Source organism: Azolla caroliniana, unplaced genomic scaffold, assembly GCF_043228905.1.
Source record: "Azolla caroliniana isolate FFs.n. ecotype wild unplaced genomic scaffold, voAzoCaro1.0.p SCAF_4, whole genome shotgun sequence".
In the NCBI taxonomy this organism is placed as follows: domain Eukaryota; kingdom Viridiplantae; phylum Streptophyta; class Polypodiopsida; order Salviniales; family Salviniaceae; genus Azolla; species Azolla caroliniana.
The window spans coordinates 16,894,986-16,920,262 of record NW_028230439.1 but is presented as its reverse complement, the minus strand read 5'-3'; the positions used below and the strand labels follow the sequence as shown (position 1 = coordinate 16,920,262).

The 25,277-nt window shown below is 42.5% G+C and overlaps 1 protein-coding gene across 1 annotated transcript; it reads left to right on the top strand.

Annotated features, from left to right (window-relative positions):
* The first annotated feature begins 17,742 nt into the window (after nt 1–17,742).
* LOC147865162 (uncharacterized) lies at nt 17,743–22,744 on the top strand. The gene is made up of 3 exons (XM_087317917.1): nt 17,743–18,664; nt 21,543–21,815; nt 22,280–22,744. The coding sequence occupies exons 1-3, from the start codon at nt 17,852–17,854 to the stop codon at nt 22,559–22,561; spliced, it is 1,368 nt and encodes a 455-aa protein (XP_087174043.1). The 5' UTR covers nt 17,743–17,851; the 3' UTR covers nt 22,562–22,744.
* The last annotated feature ends 2,533 nt before the right edge of the window (nt 22,745–25,277 follow it).

The window sequence follows — 25,277 nt, the reverse complement described above, 5'->3', positions numbered from 1 at the left end:
CATTTGGTGTAGTAATCTGTGGCAACGATAATATACCTATTCCCTGTTCGGGCCGCGGGTGGTTTGAAAGGGCCTGCAAAATCCAAACCCCATTTTTGAAATGGGTCCAACAGAAGAATCGGTTGGTGTGGCATCCGTGACTGTTCCATTGGTTGCCCCAGTTGTTGGCACAAATCGCACTGCCGGCGAAACTCGTGAGCGTCTTTCTTCATTGTCGGCCACCACAATCCACTTTGCCAAACTTTCCTTGCCGTGGAATCCCCGACGTAGTGCCCCCCAGCTACTCCCAGGTGGGCTTCCTGAAGAACGACATTCTTCTCGAATTGCCAAATCGCTCGGCGCCATATGTCGTCCGAGCCTTTGTGGTAGAGAATGTCCGAGACGAGGCAAAAATTCCGGCTACACATTGCTAGGCGTTTTCTCGTGTCAAGGGTCATGTGCTCAGGAGGTACACCGGTAGTGAGAAAATGGGTCATCTCCGTGATCCATTCATCTTCGTTATCGTCTGGTATCGTGGTCAGGTTAAATAGGTTGGCGTCCGGTAGCTCGTCGTACGTTGTTTTCGCCGGTTCCCCTGACTCAAGACGGCTCAAGTAGTCGGCGACGGCATGTTGTACCCCGGGTCGATGCTGAATCTGGAAATCAAACTCTTGTAGTAGGAGCATCCATCGAGCCAACCGTCCGGTGAGGGCTTGTTTATTGACCAAATAAAGAAGGGCCAAGTGATCCACGTGAGAGGTGTACCGGTGGCGTCACAGGCTTAGTATTGGCTTGGAGTGCCGCCAGGGTGTCCCGAAATCTCGGCATGAGGGGTAGCAGTTTATGTAGGGGCAGCGAGATGCGGGAGTTGGTAAGAACATCCCATAGCTGGTCGTCCTCCGACGACGTGGATGGTGCCGAGGTTTGTGGTACTTCACTGGGCCCGTCTCTCATGTCAGTTTGCATGCGTACAACCTTATTTTTATTGGCCGTGTCGATCCATTCTTTTGCTGCCTGACGTACTTCATCCTGGATTTGCCACTGAGTAGTCTGCACTTTACTCCGGGTAGTGACCGTTTGAACATCGGCCATGATATTGTTCACCGCGGGTGCCTTGCCACGGTTGGTTGTCGGACATTGCGTGGCGTAGTGGCCTGGTTGATTACATTTAAAACATGTCACGTTGGCCGAGCTGGTGGTGTCCGCTCGATCTGTGTGTGAAAGCTGTTGTTGTTGATTCTCGGTCTCGTTTGGTGGTGGGTTGTTCCGAGGTGCGTTGGAGTTGCGCTGGTCATTTTGAGGAGCGTCCCGTCGGCGGTTGTCATTAGGTCTTCTATTGTTGCGTGTGTTGCGGTTGCCGTTTCGCCGATCAATGCGTGAGTTCCGTCGGTCATACCGGTCATCGTGATCGTCATTAGATCGGGCATAATCGTCGTGCCGGTCATCGCGGTAATGATCACGGCGGTTATCACGTCAATAGTCGTCGTCTCGGCGCCGTCGATCCGGGGATCGCGGTTGGTCATTATCCTAGTCTCGGTAGACATATCGCTCGTCCTGCCGAGAGTATGTATTTCGTGGCTCTATCTGGCGGGCCGGTGCCGCCGTTGTGCGGTTCAACATATTATATTCGCACTGCTCGACCGTGTGAGCTCGAGACTGACAGATCGGACACTGTGGTCGGTGGGGACATTCGAGGGCCAGGTGCCCTGATCTTGAACACGCAGTGCATTGGAGGGCTTGGCGAAAACGATTGTCCTCTTGGGGAAGAGCGTTTTGCAAGGATGTCATCGAGAAGGCCGTGCCGTGTCGGTTCCGATCGAGGGCGAGAACGCGCGCTATGACTTGTTCGATCGTATGGTTGGCGAAATTTGTAAGTGCGAGAGTCGTTCGTAGAGGCTCTCGTAAACTGGATAGGAAAGTGTTTGGTATATGTTGTGCCGAGACATCATCGGCCACTTGTCTATAGAGATCCTGGAACCGGATCGTGAACTGCACGACCGTTTCGTGCGGTTCCTGGCATATAGAGAAGAATTGCCGGAGCAGTTCCCATTTAGGCACCTCGCGATGAAAAAGTTCAAGGAACTTTGTGCGCACGATTTGGAAAGTGGTGGCCTCTCCTATTTCGAGGCGAGAGTACCATCGTGCGGCCGGTCCATCGAGGGAGAGTGTGAACTCGGCAATCTTCGAGGCATCGATTTCGGCCGGCGTGAGGCGGTGCGTGGAGTGGTTAGCCTGCCACGTGGATATGAAGGCACGGACGTGTGACTCCGCGTCTGGTCCGTCGTTGTATCGTGGGTATGGGTACGACATGATGTCGTACTGTGGGTCTTCTGGTAGCACCGGAAAAGGGTTTAGTTCCAGTTGATTGACCTCTGGAGGGCTCGACGGGGGTTTTGGTGGTGAATCAACTCGCGATCGAGTGTCCGGTGGCGAGGATTGCACTGGACAAGCCTCCGATTGATTGGGAAAGGATTGGTCAGTAACCGCCAAGTCGGAAGTTCCTTCGACTGGCTCAGGGCGTCGGGCGGGTGGCCGAGACCTCGTGGTGCGAGAGGGCGCCGTAACAGCGGCTGTTGGTTACCTTCAACGAAGTTCGCTGTACACTCACAGATGTAACCGGGCGTGCCAAATTGTGTTACCCGTTCCTTTGGGTGAACACCTTCGATAGATCTGTGGCTATCGGTCTTCAAGGGTGTGGTACGTGAAGGCTCGTAACAGAGGCGTCGAGAGAGATACAAGGCTCAAACAGAAAACACTAGCGAGGTCTTGATAGACGTGGGCGACGTTGAACTCATAGGTATGGATCAAAGCACAGACTCATACAGCAAAATGGGCACAAATCAGATATATTACTATGACAGCAAAGATTACAGAACACGGCCTATGGCCGGTGACCTTACAAGTTTATCTAATTACGAAGGATTAAGCTAGTGCTTCCGCCTATATTTTTCTTATCTCCCCACTCTGAGGTACTGGTCCTCGTTTAAATAACTTTTCCCCTAATACACAGCCGAGCCGTCGGTGGCCCGTGATACTCGGACTCAGCGTTTGCTAATTTCCTAATTTTACATTTCTGTCCTCTGGACAACACCGTCTCCTCGGTTCTTTACGCGGGGGCATCACAACTGAGTCTTCACTACTCGCCGTCTCTTCAATAGGTCGGTCAATTCGGCTCAACCCTTCATTCGGCCCACTTGGCCGAAATGAGATCGGACTCTCTCTTAGAGTTCCATTTCCTCATCATGGGGAGGCATCTCAGCCTCGCTGACTTCTTTTTCAGAATTCGGAATGGAGTCATGAGGTACTGGAGGGGAAGGCAAGTACCACGAAGCGGACTCGTCGAACACGGCATCTCAACTTACGCGCACTTCCTTTGTTCGGGGGTTATAACACTTATACCCCTTCAACTCATTTGGATAGCCGACTAAGATGCACTTTTCGGCTTTGGCATCCAATGTCCTTCTCTTTTCCTTCGGCACATGCACATATGCAATGCTACCGAAAATCCTCAAGTGTGCGAAGTTCGGCTTCTTCCCGAAATGCAATTCATGTGGCGACACTCCTCCATTAGCAGAAGTTCGATTCTACAGGTAGATAGCCGTCCTCACGGCTTCAGTCCAATAGAATTTCGGCATATGCTTCTCTTCAAGCATTGCCCTGGCCACGTCTTTGATTGTGCGATTCTTCCGCTCGGCCATGTCGTTTTGCTACAGCGTGTATCTACACGAGAATTCTCGTTGAATTCCCTCCTTTTGTAGATAACTTGTGAATTGGTCGAAGAAATACTCCTTCCCGCCATCAGACCGTAGGCATTTGATCTTACGCCCTGTTTCCCTTTTCGCAAGGCTCTTCACCTTCAGGAAACATGTGAAGACTTCACTCTTCTTCGCGATCGTGCATACCCATGTGTGCCGAGTGAAGTCGTCAATGAAGGTTACAAAGTAACGGCTTCCACTGAGACTCACGTTCTGTGCCAGACCCCACACATCTGAATGGATCAAATCCAACGGATTTTGACTACGATTACGCTCATTGGGGAATCATGGAAGTCGGTGTTGTTTTCCCATCTGGCAAGCTTCGTAAACTTGGCCATTCTGGCCTCAAAATTTCGGCAAGCCAAACACAATGTTCTTCGTTTGCACTTAACGAAGTCGCAGGAAGTTAATATGGCCGAACCGCTTATGCCAGAGGTCGATGTCCGACTCGACCTTTTGCCCTTTTGCAAACATAGTGGTGTTCACACTGTTGGTTTCGAGGATAAACATCATCCCTTCACGGCGCCCTTACACGATTACTTTGCCTTCCTCTTTTATGAAGCACCCTAGATGCGTGAATCGAACCTGCATCCCTTGGTCGACGATCTGTCCGACCGACACTAGGTTCTTCGTTATTGTCGGGACGTGTAGCACGTTCAAGTGTTTCCCTTTCTGCCCGACATGGCTGAGGGGAACTTCACCGACATATTTGATGGTATGCGGGGTGTCATCTCCCAGTTCGACTGCCCCTTGCTTTTCCGGCTTCTGAAAGTATGAGAACCATTCCTCGTGACTCGTCATATGATTTGACGCTCCGGAATCAACATAACACACCTTATTCGATTTCGAGGTGTTCACGGCCATTGAATTGGCCTTGTGCTTCATTACGATGGCAGGACCCGATCCATTTCCGGCTCGTTCAGAGCCCTTAACGTAGTGCGAATTTTGACGCCTTCCTACGTCTCTTCCGCTCCATCCGGCTTTGTTTGAGTCGGCTTTCTTTTTCCAGTACTCGCTCTCCTTGTGGCCTTTCTTGCCATATTACCAACATTCTATCGCGGCCTTCTCTTGCTAGCTTCCGGCGCCGCCATGACTCCCCCTACTTCCAGGAGTTTTAGAAATGTTCTCGACATTTCGATTATGCCGTCCATTCAGCTCTTTTCGGCCACCTCCATTATGCGCTGATCCACCTCATCCACCACGACCACGGGGCCTATCTCCCTCTGTGTACATCATCTTGCCGTCGGCGTGCATACTTGTCTACGCACCCGCGTGATTTTCCTCCACGAGCAACATTGACTGAAGCTCGAAGAACATAGGCGTATTCTCCCTTGTACAGACCGCCATTTGGAACGCTCAAAACTTTGACGCTAACCCACCAAGACAAACCTGCACCATCTCATCTTCCTCGACATTCATATTGAAGGAGGTGAGAGAGTCGCAGATTTCTTTGATCTTGGAGGTGTAATCAGCCACCGACATATCTCGTTGTCGAACATTGCTCAACTCCTGCCTGAGTTGAAGCTTCTTGGTTGTGGTGCTAGCGGCAAAAATCTTCTTGAGATTCGCCCATGTGTCCTTTGGCGTCTTGGCATCCCGAATATGGCTCAATAGCTGGTTGCTCACACAGGACGCAATGCAGTAGAGAACTTTGCTTGCTACTTGTTCCCAAGCCGAAAAATCCCTGTGTGTCGATTTGGGTGTTGTATCATTAGCTCCTTCGACATAACTCCAGTACCCATGACCAAGCAGGTTCTGGTGCATCTTGTACGACCAAGTTGCGTAGTTGCTCCTGTCGAGCTTCTCAGTCGGTAGCGAGCTTCCCATTCCTCTATCCATGTTGTTGTCTTATCTTTTCCAAAAACCAAGAATAACAACTCAACTATGTCTCTGTCAGTTGCAGAGGACTTTACCCTCGTGCTCTGATACCATGTAGAAGAATACATGTGTGGAAGCGTATGTGAAACAAAGAGTACACAGTTTGGAGAACGACAGTTTGGTAAAACACAGAAAACCAGAGATGGAGATGGAGAGACAAATAGAGACAGAGAGCAGACAACTCAGTTGAATTTCAAAATAATGACACTCTGTACATACTTCGTGCTCAGTGAGCACCTTTTATACAAGCCCTGACTATCAGGCTAATACATGTATTGACCGTACTTCACTGCTCATAAATGAGCCTCCTACACTAACTCCCAAAATTATTCCTTACGAGGAATACCATACTAACGGCCTTTCGGTTTACGCACCGATACAACCACGTTATGCGTATTGTTTTATGCACCCACTCTACGCACTGGTTTACGCATTGTGTTACACAGTCAATGTTGAGCTTGTCACTTAACAAATATGGGGCCACCGGTCGCAGGTGCAAATCCTAGTACCCTTTGTGCCCACTCGTCCACATGAATCTGAAGTGAATCCACTTCGCGTTTGGTGAACCATATCTCTGTGCCCTGACACCAAATATGTATAAGAACACATCTATATACAATCCACATGAATAAGGCATTGCCATTACACTTACAAAAGTCGGAGATATCCATCCTCGTTAGAACTCCTCCACCAACATCTGGATAGTCTTCATCACATAAAAGCCACAATCCCAACAATTTGGCTGAGTTGGGATGTGCAATACGTGATGTCGACCCTCGGACACAATGGTGTGGTTTGACGGTTTAGATGAAATGGTCCGAATCGCCAACTCTGCCATTCTCCGCATGTTGTCCATCGTCGCATTGTTTAATGGATCGCAAAAGACTACTTTGCTAGTAAGCTTAGAAACTTTCTGTCGCATCTTCGTCCACAACACCCAATGACCGTCAAGCACGATCGGAATGAACATAAAATCACGTCCAGCCACCTTCCTAAGGATGGCTTGCCCCTTCACCGTCTACTGGTGTAGCTCCACCCATAGTGGGTCGACGATAGTGAAGCATTATGTCACCTTGGGTAGCAACAAGTACTCCATAAACAACGTCAATCAGGTCATAGTCCATGTCGATGCCATTTCACGAAACTTGCACATGGTCTCAAGATCTGACTCGGTAACGTTGTCGTGAAGAATTTCGGCCAGAGGCGGAAACCGGGAAACATTGGCTACATCGGCGGGGTGCGGCGTGTGTACGCACCCATGTACATTTAGTGTGAATATCGAGGGCGCCTTTATGGCGCCGAAGAGTAGTCAAGTCGGGATTTATCCCACATTGTAACGCATCCCTCTCCTTGTTCTATAAAGGGAGGGGAATGCCCTTTGTGAAAGGGTTGCCCATTTTGCATTAGAGGGTATACCGTTAGGTTTAGAGTTAGGTTCTTCTTCTTCTCCTTCTTCTCCCCCTTCGTGTTTTGCTTAGGGTTTGCTTTGGCTCGACCTCCTGTGCAAGACCCCGCTCGGCGCGACGAGCTAAGAGCTCCCCGACGGCGGCTTGGCACCTGACGACTACTGTAACCTACCTTGGAACGGCTCGAAGCCGGGAATGTATTCTTTTTTATTTATTTATATATATACCTTTGCGTCTGTCTGTGTATATTCGCATCTCTGTTGGTGTCGGGTGCTCCCCCTTTCCTGCGTTTCCTGTACTTAAGGGTGTGAGTCGGGTTGGCCTGTGCGTGTGCGTGTGTGAGTGTGTGTGTGTGTGAGTCGGTGTTAAGCGCTCTCTCTCTCTCTCTCTCTCTCTCTCTCTCTCTCTCCCCCTTCGGTTGCTTCCGGTGTGCTTCTGGGATGCCCCGGAAACGGTGAAGCACGACTTCCCACGCTCCATCACTCCCTAGTCCAAGACCCCCGTGGTCCCGCCTTTCTCCACGCACGCGCGTAACAACGCGACAACGTCAAGGGCAGTATCTAGACGTTGACAAGTCAGATGGTACCTTGATGCATAGAAATATGTAGTTTGAGTAGGTATATCACACTCAATGTTAGTTAGTAGGATACTAATTTATATTTCACATAAAAACTACCTGAAAAAGTGTTTATTCGGTGTTTGGATCCACAACCTTATGCCCTTGCCATGCTGAATTTGAATTGTGGCCACATCCGATGTAGCGTCATCTGAATATGATGTTAGGGTGACATAAAGATCAATGTTTGACTCGACCTCCTTCCGTCAGACTAACATCTTTTGTCGTCTCTGTCTCGGTGGAGTGGATTCACCACCCTCAGATGGGTTTAGAGCCTCACTCACATCCGTGGACACACCCTGCGGTTGGGTGGATATCCCCGCCTTTTTACACTGTTTCACCACAATAAGACACATGTTATTATCTGAATTCTGCCAATAAACCCTCCAACACATATCTCAAATGAAATCCTCGCTCATACTTGCATAAGAATCCAAACCGGATGCTATCTTCTTCGTCAACATCTCCGAACGCTCATCCTTTTTAGAATTGTATATAACCATCTCGTTGTCCATAAATTGCGCCACGAACTCTGCCTTTGTGTCAAGACGTAGTTCAACGGGAATAGAATTGTACCTCGAAACAACCCTAACCTTCAACTTCTGTATATATGTTTGCCGATTTCTATTGTACTTAATTTCGGGGTCCATGAATCTTTTGAGTGATCTCTGACGCTCATAGTTATTAAAGCATGCCTCTGGAGTATCCTCCTCCTATATACGCATACCTCATGGTAGGACTATGTCTATTCCATGTTCCTTGCGTAAATGTGATGCCATGTCACTTTTTTTGTGATACCACCTTGGCGAGAGGCGGCAATATGTAGTATAGATACACGCACGGGCCTTGTTCCCATTTGCATATCTTCCAACCTTATACAACGAGTATGGGCGAGGAGCATCTATTCCTTTTGTATGTGTTACATATTTAAGATTAACATAAACATTGGCATAAAGATTGACATATTGCAACGACACCAAATCCACATACCATTTGGAGGAGCATCTTGGTCGAATGTTGCCATGGCATGTATTGGCTCGATCTAAGGCGGATGAACCACTAGTGTCTGATCCATTCTCTCCCCACCCTTAGACATGTCGGCTGATGAACTTCTCTAATGTCTTCTAACGAAGACCCTTTAACAAATCACGAGTCAACATACATGCATGAAACCCTAAACTAGTATTAGGGGAGATTGGTTTGTGACATACCTCACTTGAGTTGGATATATGTCACCGTTATTGAAATTCCACCACCAATCTTTGTACTTGGACTTGGAAGCCATCTACCACAATTCAAGTAATCAAACATTTTCCGAATTTAATACTCAAACACACAATATTAAGATTAAGCAAGCAAATAATTTCGGTCACTGAATTAGAGATAAATATAATTTTGTTGGATACGATGTCTTAAACAATGATATCTCATATACCCACATATTATAAGGACTGTCTAGGATATTTTGATGAGTAATGGGGCAAACAGATATTGACAGCGAGTGAGTGGGATCAAATTATTTCCATATGTTTATTTATCCACAACCCAAAGAGAAATACCCACATGAATGAAGTATTTTATGTGCTCAATTAAGTATAGTTTCGAACCATATTCTATGTGATCAAATAAAATCTGAATGGACTAGAACGTACAATTCAATGTCATTTCTTCATAACATACAAATATAGACATCAGTTTGACCATGTACAACCTTAAATAATAGACATAGTAGGAAGTAACGAAATACTTGTTATTACCATGCTCTTGGCCTTTTCACTCGATATGTATTGGCATTCTACTTCACATGTTGCAGCTTTCACAACGTTAGCAGCTACTAGCATTGCATTCTGAAAAAAGAACAGTAAATTACAAAAAAAGATGTTAAAACTTGAAGACATAAATGTGGCCATATGCAGATTTATCTAAGTATATCTAATATAGCATCGCCACTTGCATATGTTTACATCACTGATTCATATACAACCCATTGTTTGGAAATGGTCAATGCTTGTACTCCTTTCCCTTTGTTCCCTTTTTAGTATGTATACAACCCAGAAGAGAACCAAAATAACCAAAACATTTCTAAACGGAAACTTTCATATGTAAACATTACCGACTCTAAACGTATGAAATGGTGACCAAACCATTAAAATAAGTTATTTATCAACACACAATTCGCAAATGACAACATTTGCACGATGATTATCTAATGATTCACTTGCACATTTATCATCAACTTATCTTTAAATAGAAGAGTGCATTCAACTACTGAATTATGTTGGAAATGATACATCTCTTCACCTCAATAAAAAAAGGTTTAGGGTTTCCATGTCTCATCCATGAATAGACAATCAAGAATCGATGTCAAACGTTCAGTGCCATTTGGGAGGCTACCAATACACAATCTAGCCACCATGATATTGCCTCAAGAAGCAGTCTTTCAACGACAGGAGCCATGGCATTCATTTACACATATCAAGCACTAAAATTTGCATTTTAGGTATTTTTGAGTTGTCACGATCTCATATACATTAAACAATCATATCATTGTTGCCTTGTCAAAAGATCTCATTACAACTTAAATTCATTGAAAACCAAAACTTGGTTATGTTCCTTAAGAAATAGAATGCCATTCATCCTAACCTTAAAGTGATGAAGAAAATCTGTTAACATTTGCTAGAGGCCAAAATCGATCCATGACACAAATTATGATTGCAAATATGGCTGGATCCATGTGTCATCCATATTGAAACAGAAATACAAGCTCTAGGTTTCCCAAAGCTCCATCATCATTATCTTAATGCTTGTGGTAGAATGATTAGGTTAGTTGGTGTGGGGGAATGAGACTATGACGAAGTTCAACAAGTGTATCTAGGTTTTCTTGTGTGGATCAGACATGGTGAGCAATAATCTCCATGATTCAGTGATGGTATGGCCCATGTACCTTATGACCCTAAACCCTAAACCCTAAACCCTAATCCCTCACTTCCAAATCTCCCCATATGTTATATCCAACTTATCATGTTGCAATAATTAGATGCCCTTTATATAGTCTATTCCTTCCTTTTATGTAGTAAAACCCTAATCCCTCAACAAGAAAAAAAATCCCTCAACTATTCCTACCACAGGTAAAAAAAATCAGAAAAAGTGATGTAATAGGGTTTAGTACATACCTGGGAATAGTGATGGAGGAGATTGATTGCCGCGTATGTCAATTGCAAGCCGCCTGACGATAGTTTTCTTTCCCGGCAAAAAAAACATGTCAATCTCGTTTGAAAAAATGAGAGATAATGATAGGTTTCAGGCTTTTATAGTTGTCGGTTGGGAGACCTGCATCTTATATTGAGTTGGTTGGGTGACCAACTCAATATAAACTTACATGCGGTTGGGCGACCTGCTTAAACCGGTCACCCAACCGTTTTAAAAATATACAGTTGGGTGACATGCGTCGATGATTAAGTTGGTTGGGCGACCAACTTAATATAAATTTACCTGCAGTTGGGTGACCTACTTAAACCGGTCACCCAACCGTTTTAAAAATATAACTCAATTGGGTGACCTTTGCACAACTTTTTTTTTCGCGCCTTCTTTCTTATCGAAATCTGATAGTGCAGATCGCACACGCCTTCCTCTGAGCGACCTACACCGTCTGTGGCTGCGATTCCCTCACCAACCCTCTTTATATGATTTGTGTCATAATAGACACGTCGGTATGTATGCGATGTGTCTAACTACTACCAAATATTAATGAGGACAAGTGAGGGAATTGCGGGCATGGATGGTGCAGGTCGCCCAAATGAGGGTGTGTGCGATCTACACCATTCAATGTGGATAAAAAAAGAGCGCGCTCAAAATTTCACTTTATTGGAGCCTGACTCAACTGAAGGCAGGAGCCTGACTCAACTAAAGCAGGAGCCCGAGGAGCCTGAGGAGCCGGAGGCAAGAGCCCGACTCTAACCTATATATATATACTATGTGGTGTGGGAAGAGAATTTTGAAATTTTATTTCTGTGGTGAGCAAGGGCGGGGAAACAGAGAACACGACTGTGCAAATTGAAACCCTAACAGTCGGTTTAGGGTTTTAGGGTTTGGGTTGTTGCTAATGCTTCTCTGAGTCAGGTATTTCATTTCTCTGTTCTTTCGTTTTCCTCCCTCCCTTCCACCATATTTTTTTTCTGGTTCAGGTAGAAGTTTTTGGTAGATTGGGAGGTTTTGGCTCTTCTCTTGGTCTCAAGGGTCACTTCTTCTACAACACATCTCCTTATTATTCTTGATCATCAATGACAACGAGTTATCTTCTTCATGGTGTCTCGATTCTTCCTAATCATTGTTCTGGGAAGGAGAGCGGAAGAGTTGTGATGGAAGTAAGGAGAAGGAGAGCTAGAGCGAGCTTTTGTGCAGGGGATTTGGGAGCGAGAGGGTGTCTGAGCAGAAGGTGAGAACGCTTGAATACTTTGAGCATTTCTACAAGAGTGAGGGCTTCGCCTGTGGTGCTCCCTTTCTGTATGTGCCTTGGTTCTTGAGACGTGGCCTTGTGCCCTAGATTCAGAATCTTCCCTGCCATACTGGGAGTTTAAGGACCACGCGTCCTAGGAACCGTTTGTACTTTCTCTTTTCTCGTGTGGCATGCATGTTCTTTAAATAGTGAGTGGGTCTTTTTTTTTCATAATGATAGTATACAATCCAGGGTAGTAGGTATGGTAATTACCGTGATTGGGGCGAGGCAGCCCCGAAATCTTCTGTTCTAATTACCACAGGATGGTTCCCACCGTGTTGGTGATTGGCGAAGGGATTGGGAGGCGTCGGGCCGAGATATGGCTTTAATCGAAATCCATTAACCCATGCTTGTACGACTTCCCCTGCTAAAGTGCCGAGCAGAAATGTTCTATTGAATTCATTGATAATCCAGAAGGTTCTGGTCCACCCAAAACGAAGTTTCCCCGGCATCCAACCGAGCAGAGTTTGAAACACGAGGACCGGTTTTCCAATTTCAAATGTTTTTTCGGATCCATGATTACCTACTTATTGCCAGTTCGGGCTGTTGCTGGTTTAAATGGACCAACGAAATCCAATCCCCAGTTTTGGAAAGGTTCTAATGGAAGGACCGGTTGGTGAGGCATACTGGCTTGTTCAGTGGGTTGGCCCATTCGCTGACATAAGTTGCATTGTTTGCAGAATTCGTGAGCATCCTTCTTTGTTGTAGGCCACCACAATCCACTTTGCCAAAGCAGCACTTATAACCCTTTTGCTCATGTGAGTAGCCGACAAGGATACACTTCTCCGACTTTAGGTCCAACTTTCTCTACTTCTCATCCTGCACATGCACATATGCAATTCTACCGGATACTCTGAGATGTCTTAAGTTTGGCGTTCGCGCGAAATATAGTTCATGTGCTTACACCTTCTCCCCGGTCCAGTTTTGAATGTAGACAGCCATCCGGACAGCTTCAGCCCAGTAGAACTTGGGCATGCTCTTCTCTTCCAGCATTGCCTGTGCCGCCTCAACGATTGACCAATTCTTTCTTTCGGCCACATTGTTTTGTTCCGGTGTGTATCTACACCTGAATTCCCTCCAAATTCCTTTCTGCTGCAGATAACTGTTGAATTGGCTAGAAAAGTATTCTTTTCTGCCATCCGAACGCAAGCACTTGATCTTTCTCTCTGTTTCTTGTTCGACAAGATTTTGTAGGTTCCGAAAACTGTCGAAGACTTCACTTTTCTTCTCGATGAGATAGATCCGTGTGTGTGGGTTGTAGTCGTCGATGACAGAGACGAAATATTGGCTCCCGCCAAGACTAACGTGGTGTGTCGGTCCCCATACATCTGAATGTATCAAGTAAAGCTTGTTACGGCTCTGATTTCTTTCGGTGGGGAACAGAAGCCGGTGTTACTTCCCGAGCTAGCAGGCTTCAAAATTTTGGGCCTTCCGGCCATTGAATTTTGGCAATCCGAAAACAACCTATTTCGATTGCAAGTCTTGAAACCTTTGATAGTTGACGTGGTCAATCCACTTGTGTCACAGGTTGATATCCGATTCGACCTTCTGTCCTTTTGCGAACAAAGTGATGCCGACGTCGTTGGTGTCGAGGATAAACATCTTCCCGTCCTTGCGCCCTTGCGCGATGATCTGACCCTCTTCCTCGATGAAACACCCCAGGTGCATAAACCACACATGCATCCCTTGGTCGACGATATGCGCGACCAATACCAGGTTCTTTGTGATTGTCGGGACGTGAAGCACGTTCATAAGGTTCCCTGTTTGTCTGACATGACTCAAGGGAACTTCTTCGATATGCACAATCGGGTGAAGAGTGTCGTCTCCATTTTCGACAACTCCCGGTTGCTCCAGTTTTTCCAGATATGAGAACCACTCTTCGTGGCTTGTCATGTGGTTAGAAGCCCCGGAGTCAACGTACCACACTTCCTCCAATTCGGAAGTGGTCTTCTACATTGAGTTCGCTTTGTGCTTCATCATGAAGGTTGGCCCTTTTCCAGTCTTTCCGGTTCCTGATCCTTCTAATCCTTCTGTGTAGTGCGAGCTTTGCCGAATTTGGATTTATCCGAATCGGCACGCTTCTTCCAGCACTCGCTTTCCCGATGGCCCTTCTTGCCAAAATACAAGCATTTCGTGTCGGTCTTTGCTTACAGATTTCTGGTGCCAATTTGACTCCCCCTGCTAGTGGAGCGTCCGGAACTGTTGTCGGCACTATCTCTGTGCCTCCAGTTTTGCTCTTGTTGGCTGCCGCTATTACGTGCCGACCCACCTAGTCCTCCACGCCCACAGGGCCGATCTGCCTCGGTGTACAACATCCGGTTGTCCGATTGAGTGGTCCTCGACCCACTCGCGTGATTTTCTTCGACCAACAACATCGATTGCAGGTCAAAGAAGAATGATGGTTTCTCTCGGGTGCAAATCGCCGTCCGGATTGGCCCGTACCATTGTGCTAAACCACTGAGGCAATTCTGGACCATCTCATCTTCGTCTAGTATCACGTTGATAGAATCGAGCGCGTCGCAGATCTCCTTTATCTTGGTGGTGTAGTCGGTGACCGACATTTCCCTCTGTTAGATATTGTTGAGCTCTTGTCGAAGTTGCAACTTCTGGGCCGTTGTGCTTGCAGCAAAAATCTTCTTCAAATTCTCCCAAGCTTCTTTTGGCGTTTTTGCATCCTTGATGTAGCCAAGCATCTGGTTGTGCACACAAGACGCGAGACAGTACACCACTCTGCTTGCTCCTTATTCCTATGCCGGGAAGTCCTTGTGTGCCGGCTTCAGCGCTACTTCATTCTCTCCCTCGACATAGCTCTAATATTTGTGTCCAAGTAGATACTGGTGCATCTTATAAGACCACGATGCATAGTTGTTTCAGTGGATTTTCTCTGTCGGAAGCAAGCTTGCCATCCCTCGGTCCATTTCTTTTCTTTTCGGTCTGTTCTTTACCAGTGATTAGGTTCGAGAAATTGTCGGCAGTAGAGATTCTCAACCCTCGTGCTCTGATACCATGTCAAAGTTAATATGCGGAAGCTTTGACAAACCGATTCACTCGGATAGCAATAGAAAGAGTACAGGTTTAATGGAAGCTTCACAAAACACAGACAGGGAGTGGGAGAGACAGAGAGAGCAGAATAGCATAAACTAAATTCAAAATAATAACACTCTGTACATACAAATGTCCTACAGAACATTTTTTATACAAGCCCTTAAAAGGACTGATAGAAGTACTGACATGTACTTCAATGCTCATACGAGCGATTGACACTAACTCCAAGAAATATGCCTACGTACTAGGCTCGGACCATAGGCTCCAACGGCCTACAGGTTCTCACTATTCTGGAGTACGATCCGGTTTTCTAGTCGGCTCTAGGTTTCGGATACCGATATATCTGGACACCGATCCGCGTACCTATATGGATATCGATCCGGCTATGGCTTACTCAATCGATCCAGATTTGGTTGAGCTTGCCCGCTCAACAAGAACACACCCGCAAGCGATCTGCCAACTCAAAAAGCCTATCTATAGCCTCAAGTAGGCACTGAGAGCATGACATTCGAAGATAACCCAATATCTTCACCAAATCTGCTTCAAAATGTCCAAGTCCAACAATTATGTGTTCATCCAGAGCGACTCCAAAGGACATTTATTTATCATAATATATGTGGCTGAGTTGGTCATTGGAGGAGAACACATTGTAGATATAGGTCGATTCGAAATGAAGGACATGAAGGAGCTCCATTACTTTCTAGGTATAGATGTAATTCGAACTCCTAACGGCATCATGCTCTCCCAACGACACTATATTCTCAATCTACTCTTCAAGTTTGGGATGACAGAGTGTAAGCCCGTCGCTACCCCTCTCGATTGAAACCTAAACCTAGATGTTGACTCCGGCACAGAAGAGTGTGAGACGCCTCACTATTGACAACTAGTTGGAAGGCTGATCTATTTCACCATCACTCGGCCCGACCTCAACTACCTGGTCGGCCTCCTTAGCCAGTTTATGTAGACACCTCATGACATTCATTTGGACTGCGCTAAAACTAGTACTAAGGTATGTAAGTGGGACAATGGATTACGACATCCTCTACAATTTGGCCACACCAATTCGACTTGAAGGATACACCGATGCCAATTGGGTCGGCTACAAGACTGACAACAGATCGACCTCTGGTTTTGTCTTCTCCCTCAGGAGCAGAGCCATATCATGGAGCAACAAAAAGCAACCAATAGTAGCATTGTCAAGCACAGAAGCCGAATACAGGGGCGCAGCTGTGGCAACATGCAAAGTTGTTTGGTTGAAAAGAATACTGAAGGATATGGGTGTTCCTATCAAGGATCCTATTCTCCTTTATTGAGAGAATATGAGCAACATCCACTTATCTTGGAACCTAGTCTTCCACATCTAACTAAGCACATTGATTTGCATTATCACTTCATCTGAGAACATGTCATGCCTGGAGATGTCGACCTACAACACATCAATACCAACCTATAAGCGGTTGATATCTTCACAAAGGCCCTAGGACCTAACAAGCTACAATAGTTCATGACAAACCTAGGACTCTCGACCGTTGACCAACCAAGCTTGAGGGAGTTGCCAATCGAATGAGTCGGAGCCGACAACCAAAGCTGACCCAAAGACCTAAGCCGACTATCCAATGATTAGTTCTGTTTGAAGGGGCGTGTTGAGAGTCACACTAAACTTCCCTATGGTGTGAACACATCTTACGACCACTAGTGTGTCTACTATGAATTTTTCCCTCTCTCTCTCTCTCTCTCTCTCACACACACACACACACACACACATCTCTTCCACTGCACAAAATCACGTCTGATTCTTTATTGTCCATTTATACAACCCAACTCCTTCGGCACCCAAACCACCACGTGTTTTTGTGTGCCCTAGGTCCTTATAGGTTTGTCCAAGTCCTTGGATAACTGGTTTCCCACTTACATTGTAACCCTTAAAACCATTAAAATTAGCTTTAGAATTTATCCCTAAGGTTATGCCTATAACACTTCTTATTTAAATTCTTTCAACAATTATCCACACCGCACCTTGCTACTTAGTGTGTATCGTGGGCACTATAACTGGTACACCAAAGATGCTTCCTTCTTGGTCCTCTCATACTAGGGAAAGGTTCCCTCAATGTAGTAGATCCCCTGTCTAGAGCTCTTGTGGTAATCAACTCAAAATAGATTATGCAACCCAAGACACAATCTATACGCTCTCAAAGCACATGACAAGTTCAAGGCATCTACGATAGTTTAAAGTTCCTAATCACTAATCTTAGTTGATTTTAATTGTTGACAACTTTTGAGAAACAACGAAAGGTTAGAAGTACAAAGCACATAGGCAAAGCTATATCTTCGGAAAGTGCCAATTTCGATTGCATCAACATCTCGGAAGAAGGGTTTCATTACGCTAAACCTAGACCAAGATTGGTGGTGGTGTAAAGGAAAATTTGAAAGACCTCCCTAATTATATATGATATGAACCTTTGGGTGTGTTAGAACAATCCATTATGGATGTATGTGCTTTTACTATGTAAATTCCCATTATTTATAGATTTACCCTATTTCACTTTTGAACTAATCTCCTTCTTCCCTTTTGAAGAGAGCATCCCGACTCACCCAGAAAGAAAAAAAGAGAAATTCTCGCGAAGAAAGCCATGGAAGCTTCAATCAATTAAAACCCATCTCAGCAAACAAGATCCAAATGGCCTTCTCGTCTCTGGTACGCAATAAAGCTCGAAAGAATCTCTATAGACTGGGCCAGTCTTCTTCTTATCAGGTAATACCTGAACATTCTCAGCCATGGAAACCTAGGATAAGCTTCACACAATGTGGTGAAATCGTCTCAGAATTGAAGTGGAATCTAGGTTCCGACTCAAAAAATGCGGTTTCACGGGTGGAAATGCACATTAGTAGGACAAGCATGGAGGTGAGCTCTAGATATAAAAATGCCAGTTCTGTAAATAATTCAATGTTTCTTCAAGGAGAAAAGAACGCATATGTTACTTTGACAAGGACCACCTCCTTATCACAAGAATGGCCTTCTTGTTGGAAGACTGTTTTTTCAAATACACGATCTGAAATGAATGCATGTTCTATTGTTTTATCCCCGTTCAAGACCTCAATAAGAAGAACATTTTGCAATCACGACACAAACAAGGTCATATTTTCTCCTGTGAATCATGCACATATGAACAAAATTTGGGTTACCAAGTTGCTATCTAGAGGAATTTCAATGGATTCTATAGCGTCAAAGATGAAGATATCACCAGATGTTGTTAAGAAACCAATAGAAGGATTGAAAACAAGTGCTTCAAGATACAGAGAGGTTGCTGGATTACAGGTAGAAGCTTTTTGGAAAAGGAATGTGATGATTCTCGTTGGAGCTGCGGGGGTTTTGTCTTGTTTCCTCTTATGGCAACTCATGTATGGGGTTGCTAACTTGTTCGTCTCATTTTCTGAAGGTATGGCCAAGTTTGGATTTCTAGCTATGGCAGCTGCAACTGTATCTTTCACGGTTAGTGCTCTGTGATAACCGTTTTTGAATTGTTATGTTATTGTATGATGGAACAAATGAGGATAATGATTGTTTGATGAGTAATACATGCAAACATAAATACATATACATACATTCATTCATTCATACATGATACACACAAACACACAAACACACAGGGATAGATATAAATGTAGATGGTCAAATACTGAGAGCATGAATTTATATATCTTCATCAAATTTTGAGACCTTCGTGACTATATTCTATTTCTATAAGCTGCAAAAACTTGAGAAAATACAATTTTTTTACAAATACCTATGTATTCCTAAGAATATATAAGGTTAATACAAACATATATAAGAATATTCTGTCATTATAAGATCCGAAAACACAAGGATATATTCTTTTGTAAGTATATATGGCATAGAGTGTTAATAGGTGACATTCAAGTTAATAAGATCTCTTATTTTTGAGCTTGTAGGATGTAGGAAGTATTTACTTGAATAGAGTCATAGATATTGGTGGTAATCATTAAAGACATATACAGGAAGAATTCAATACTTCTGTAGGCAATTCTTAGACATTTTGCATGGTTAACTAGGAATTTAATGTTTTGATAGAGCTTTAAAGAAAATACAGATAATTGTGGATGAACATGGAGTTGCAGCCCCTAAAACCATTCTCAAACAAGCAAGATAGACACTCCTCTCTGAAACATAAAAATCTAAAACCACTTTCTCAGACTATCAAAATATATTAGGAAGAATTGATGGTTTCAAGAGGCTGAATATGTGCAAACAATATAGACACTCCTCTCTGAACCATAAAAATCCAAAACCACTTTCTCAGACTATCAAAATATATTAGGAAGAATTGATTGTTTCAAAAAGCTAAATAATACTAAAGACCTAGTAAAAGAAATTCCAGCCATGCAAAGGTGACGAGTAATAAGATCGGCAACTTCAATAAAAGCCATTATTAAGCCTTTTTATCCAATCCTAATCCTTTTTCTTCTTTCAACTCATCTTTCACTTTTTTCTTTCTGTTCAAAATGCTCAAAGATCTGCACTTGCATTCATCAGTTATGTTTCAACAATTTCACCTCAAAGACAATCTATAGCAAAAGGAAGCATGAATGCTTGCTACGTTACACAATATGTTTATTTATTAGAAAAGAAAAAATTAAGCAAAAACATATTTCTTTCTTTCTTCTTTTCCACTTTTCAGCTACAGTTTTACTATATTACTTCCTTTACTTGACATTCCTTCTCCAATATTACTTTTCTCTGCGGACTCTACTCTCCATCATCAATCTTTATTAATTGTTCTTGTAAGCTCTTTTGATGTTGGGGAGCTTTTGGCATTTAGCTCCCCTGCAGAGCTGCCATAATGCAATTCATGCCTGTGATGGAAGAAACTCAAAGTTTCGGACAAAGTTCATCTTCTCATACTATCTCCCCCTTTTCAAAAGCTGCACCCATCCTCACTGTTGATGCAGGCTAATGATTTGTTTGCATCCAGTGTCATCCCTAACATGGTACTAGCTCCAGCAATGAGCTAATTTCATAGGTGCTTGATCCCCTGGTGATGCATTTCACCTGTCATCCGACTAGAGCTTATGCAAAGAATGGTATGATGGAGGTACATAGGGGCCTGCATGTTCACCTTTACCATAGACAAAACGTGAGATTACTTAATTTTCAATGAGAAAAACCATGTCTGAAATTTCATAATATGCAAGGCTTTATGCAGCCTTGAGCCAACACTGGTGAGCTACAATTGTCTGGGAGTGACAATATTATTCATGTGCCACATAGAAGAAAGTGTCCAAATAAGAATGATTAAGTATTCTTGAGAAGAAAGTAAGAGTTTAAAAGATTTAACATGATACACTGATTGACTCCTACAGCTGCCACACTCCTGTAGATATTTCTTCATTAAGCCAACTAGGATAAAAAATTTGCAGGAAGACGGTTTCAACAAGCACAACATGAGTCCCAGGAAACACAAACCCACAAGCAAGTTCAATTCATTTTCTTTATTCTTTTCAGATCCATTATTCTGTTTTCTTGAATTCCCTTGGACATTTTGGTCCTGTTTCGCTTCCTGAAAGAAATGTATCCCATGGAATGTAACAAAAAAGAAGCATTCGATATGAAATGAATCTGTTTCATTTAAATGCAAGACTGTTTCATACGTAATGTCTCTGGAAGTTGATATACAAAAGCAATTTCTGTTGAATATAACTATATAATGAAACGAATGTTAAAAACTCCAAATTCGTTCTTCCATGTCTTTGTGTCACACAGGGTTATTCACTCCTAATCTCTATTTCTTCTGTCTGATTTCCAAAAAATCTCAAAATTCGTTTTCCAGAAAATCTGAAATGAATACTAGTATCTGATATGCATTATCAAGTTTAGATATCAATTAGATTTACAAACTAATAAATCTATGAAATTAGCTCATTGATGAAGCTAGTACCAGAAATCAGTTAGTGCTTTATCGAAAGATATATATATATATATATAATTATTTTACGTAACTTTTTCACATTCTTTGAAACTAATGGAACTCCTAAACAAAGGAGATCTACGAAAAACACATTGTTTCTTGTGAATGTCACTGTGGATAATAACCTGACTCCTCCTTTGTGACTATCAGTTGACTGATAAGAGCACGCAAAAGAAAAAGAAAAATCAATGTTTTATTTGTTTTAATATGCACACATATAATAAGATATTTATTTATTGCCGCACATAGCATATGTAAATATGTGTTACATGTGAAATGCATTTGTAACAGAAGCATATTCATGTATGGAGAGATAGATAGGTATATGTAACTTTACATGGGATATTTGTTCGATCTGTCAAAAGATTCTTTGAACTTTTTTAGGCAATGGCATTGCGAGCAAGATATACAATCAACCCTGACAAAGTGTATAGGATTGTGATGCGCACTCTCAACACTTCAGCCCCAGCATTGGAAGTCTTGGGTCCCCCATTGACAGGTACAGACTTGAGAGCATATGTGATGTCTGGTGGAGGTCTAAAGCTAAAAAATTTCAAACCAGTGCTTGGTAGCCGAAGGTGTTTCCTTCTCTTCCCCATCCATGGTGCTGAGAAAAAGGGGCTTGTCAGCGTGGAAGTGAAAAAGAAGAAGGGAAAGGTAATTACAGTCTATTCATTATGTTGCTTCTAGTTATCTGTGTGTGTATGTGTCTACATATGCCTAGATGGTTAGATAGATGGATATTCGTATTCTATTACATTTTTAATAATTAGTATCATGTTAACAGGATTCCAGCTTAGCTGATTTTCTCTATGAACGTTCTAGATTTGTACAATTTTCAGAGAATTAGGGGGTTTAAGAGCATCAACTCGATTTAGAGTTGCATCACACTATTATGAAAGAGAGAAAAAGAACCGAAGGGTGTTAAAAGGATATGCTAGAGAACAAATAGATTAAAATAGAGTTTGTTTTGTTTTTTCAACTCAATATCAGAGGGAATCTTGATTAGTTACAACATGCTCTTAAAAATTCTTATATATTAAATCCAAGTTTTTAAAATCCTACTGGTTTTGCTCAATGTTAAACGTGTTTTTTATTTGAAAACATATTTTATATTGCAGTACGATTTTAAGCTTCTTGCTATTGATGTCGCCATTCCGGGAGCAGAACAACGGATCTATATAGTGGGTGATGAGAGTGAATACAATGTGGGAGGGGGATTGATTGGGCAACTTCGGGATCCAATCTTCAAGGCAATGGCTGCACAAGGGGAATTTGATGCTCAGGATGAGAAGGAACAACAAGAAGAGGCAAAAGCCGAAGAAGAAAGGAGGGCTCAAGAGATCAGAGACAAAGAGGCCCAAAGGAATGAAGAGATTGCAAGACTTGAAAGAGAATCATGAAAAGAGAAACAAAATAGAAAAAATGAAAAAATAATTCACTTTGAAGAGCCTTTGAAGGGCAATCCTTTCAAGAGCCTTTGAAGGGTCTTTTTAAAGGTTTCTATAATGGACTCTTGGGTCATATTCATAGTGCACCAAATAAGAAATTTTTGTCTCATTGAAGGAAATTTTTATTTATTTTGATATCTATTCTCAAGGTGAATAACAAGAGATTACGTGGCTATGATCTTTATTAAATGAAAGCATTTTGTTCCCAAGAGATTTCAATTCGAATGCACTCGGCCTGTTTACCAAGTTGCTCTTGGCATGCTTAGTCAAGTGTTCATCTTTGCCACTCAAAATAATTGATTTTGCTTACGAAGAGATTCACAAATGCTCATAAGTCTGTGTATATTGATGTGTGGAAATCCATAACCCAAAGTGTGACAATCGTTACTTCTAGTCATAAGGTATGTTTATGCTTGTTTAGTATTGCATTTATTATATAGCCTGTAATAATGATTTCAATTACTGGTAAATAGGTGCGAGAAAGAGAGATGCCAATTTTCAAAAATGTTGGTAAGCATCTTGGTAAGGGTAATTTCCAAATTGATTTCCACATTTTTGAACCTTTGTGGAAAGGGATGTAAACCCTAAACCCTAAACCCTAAACCAAGTCGCTGGATGAAGAATATGAACTAAATATTTCTCACATCAGGGAGTCTTATGGATCAAGATAAATTACTTAAATGATATATATGTATATGCTTCTACTTAACCCGTTGAATGGCATGATGTGTATATGACTACTACCTTACTATGAGTGTGTCTACTTTGTTGGCATTAATCACAGTAGTCTATGAATCTCCAAAATAATTTTTACAGTTTTACTTCTTGGTGGAAAGGGACCCAAACCAATTCATTTGAGTAAATATGACCTGTAATATATTTCTTTCTTACTTCAAGGAGTCTTGAGGAACTAGATGAATTATTTGAGATGCGCTTTCATATTTATGTACCATGAAAACTCATTTTGTGGCAGCTTCATCTTTCGACCCAATGTTTCTTTTTAACAACATGATACTCACTACCATGTCATCCTTATCCATGCTCTAGTTCTGCAAATATAGGATCTTTTTCCAAGTGGATCTGGTTGTTATCTTAACACAAAATGTCAACAAATTTACAAATAGACTACGATGAAATGAGAGTTATCTTGTATGTATAATGTCCTCCCAAATATTTAAATCTATTGCATTTTTTGCTACAATTTAATGTTTATTACATTTATAGTCCATGCTTATTGTTAGGAAAGAGAAAATCCCAATTTATAAATAAGGATATCCAAATAGTATTGCTTTTCTTTTCCTTGGATGACTGAATTAAATGGGAATTTACTGCAATCAACTTACTCCAGTGAAACCCATACTAACAAGAAAATAGTTAAATGTACATAAAATTAATAAACCTGTAGTTTTTCCGTGGAAAACACAAATAAGGAAAAACCATGGGCTCTTGATACCAATCTAAAAATCTTCCATTATTAACAATAATGGGATTACAAATACAATCTCCCTAGAACATCTATGGGCAGACCAATTCAACAAATAAACCTCAAGAGGACACTCTTGGGTACCAATAACAATAGCAAGAGCACATAAAATATCACTCGCAAAGGGGATGCAATCATCAAGTTTGAATTAAACTTGGAATTAAGTGGAGAAAACTCGTTACCACCAAAAGTGAAGAAAATGGATCATCAAAACAGGTAGATATGTAGAGCACAATGATATGAACGGCCCCCAAAATTTAATCAAAATAGGACCACAAACAGTCTTCAATGTCACTGTTTTTCTCTCAAGTTTGGAGATACCGAATGTTAAATCAAATAAGCTTTTAAGTCCACTTGTGCAAGCTCACTTGCAAGAGCCAATTCTCCCGTGGCATAGACCATATTTCATATTTCTCATGTCCATAAATCTTTTAATATAGTTCAGCAACATAACTTCTTGAGATGTAAAGAACAAACCCCAGCTTCATTGTAAATGATCGTTCCAAACCATTATTCTTCGCATATTTCATGAAACTTCCACTTCACGCATGCCCTTGTAGATGCATATAATTGATACTCCCTTTTAGGAAGTAAATATAGCACTTATGACATGGCCAAATGCATGTAGGCATATATTGATGCAATAAAAATAAGTAATGGCATAATGCAGGTCCACCTCATACCTTAATACTTCTTTAATTCATGCCAAGCTTTGGTCATGATCTTCAGTACACTTGGAACTCAAGGTTTGATTATTTATTCTTCCCATTATTTACTTGAGATTTTGTCTGTGAATCACCTTTATCGTAATAATGAATTAATAGCCTCTCAGCCTGTGAAATATAGTTGACTCAACTAATGCACATTGAATGACTGAGTTAAAATAGTGGTCACTCTAAACAGAAAATATACAACAAAAAGCACATGCGCCAAAATAACAACAGGATTTTCTTGGTAGATAAATCCAAATCCATTATCATGTGGAAGTAAGCAAAGGACAAGCTTTTTTCAGGCATGGCCATTTCATGTGCCTCTGAAAGTTTCATGTTATTCCTTCATGGTCTGTTGCTGGCTAATATACATATGCTCAATTCGTAATGTTCTTAAGATATGCATTAAACAAACTATTCATATGTGCACTTGATAAATCTTTTCACTTGAAAGAATGTCCTGTGAATCGACTCA

What these genes read in the sequence shown, in the direction of transcription:
- LOC147865162 (XM_087317917.1), top strand. Translation starts at nt 17,852, where the DNA reads ATGGCCTTCTCGTCTCTGGTACGCAATAAAGCTCGAAAGAATCTCTAT. An exon ending in CTGCAACTGTATCTTTCACG is followed by an intron (nt 18,665 to 21,542) that starts GTTAGTGCTCTG and finishes GAACTTTTTTAG; the next exon opens with GCAATGGCATTGCGAGCAAG. An exon ending in TGAAAAAGAAGAAGGGAAAG is followed by an intron (nt 21,816 to 22,279) that starts GTAATTACAGTC and finishes TTTATATTGCAG; the next exon opens with TACGATTTTAAGCTTCTTGC.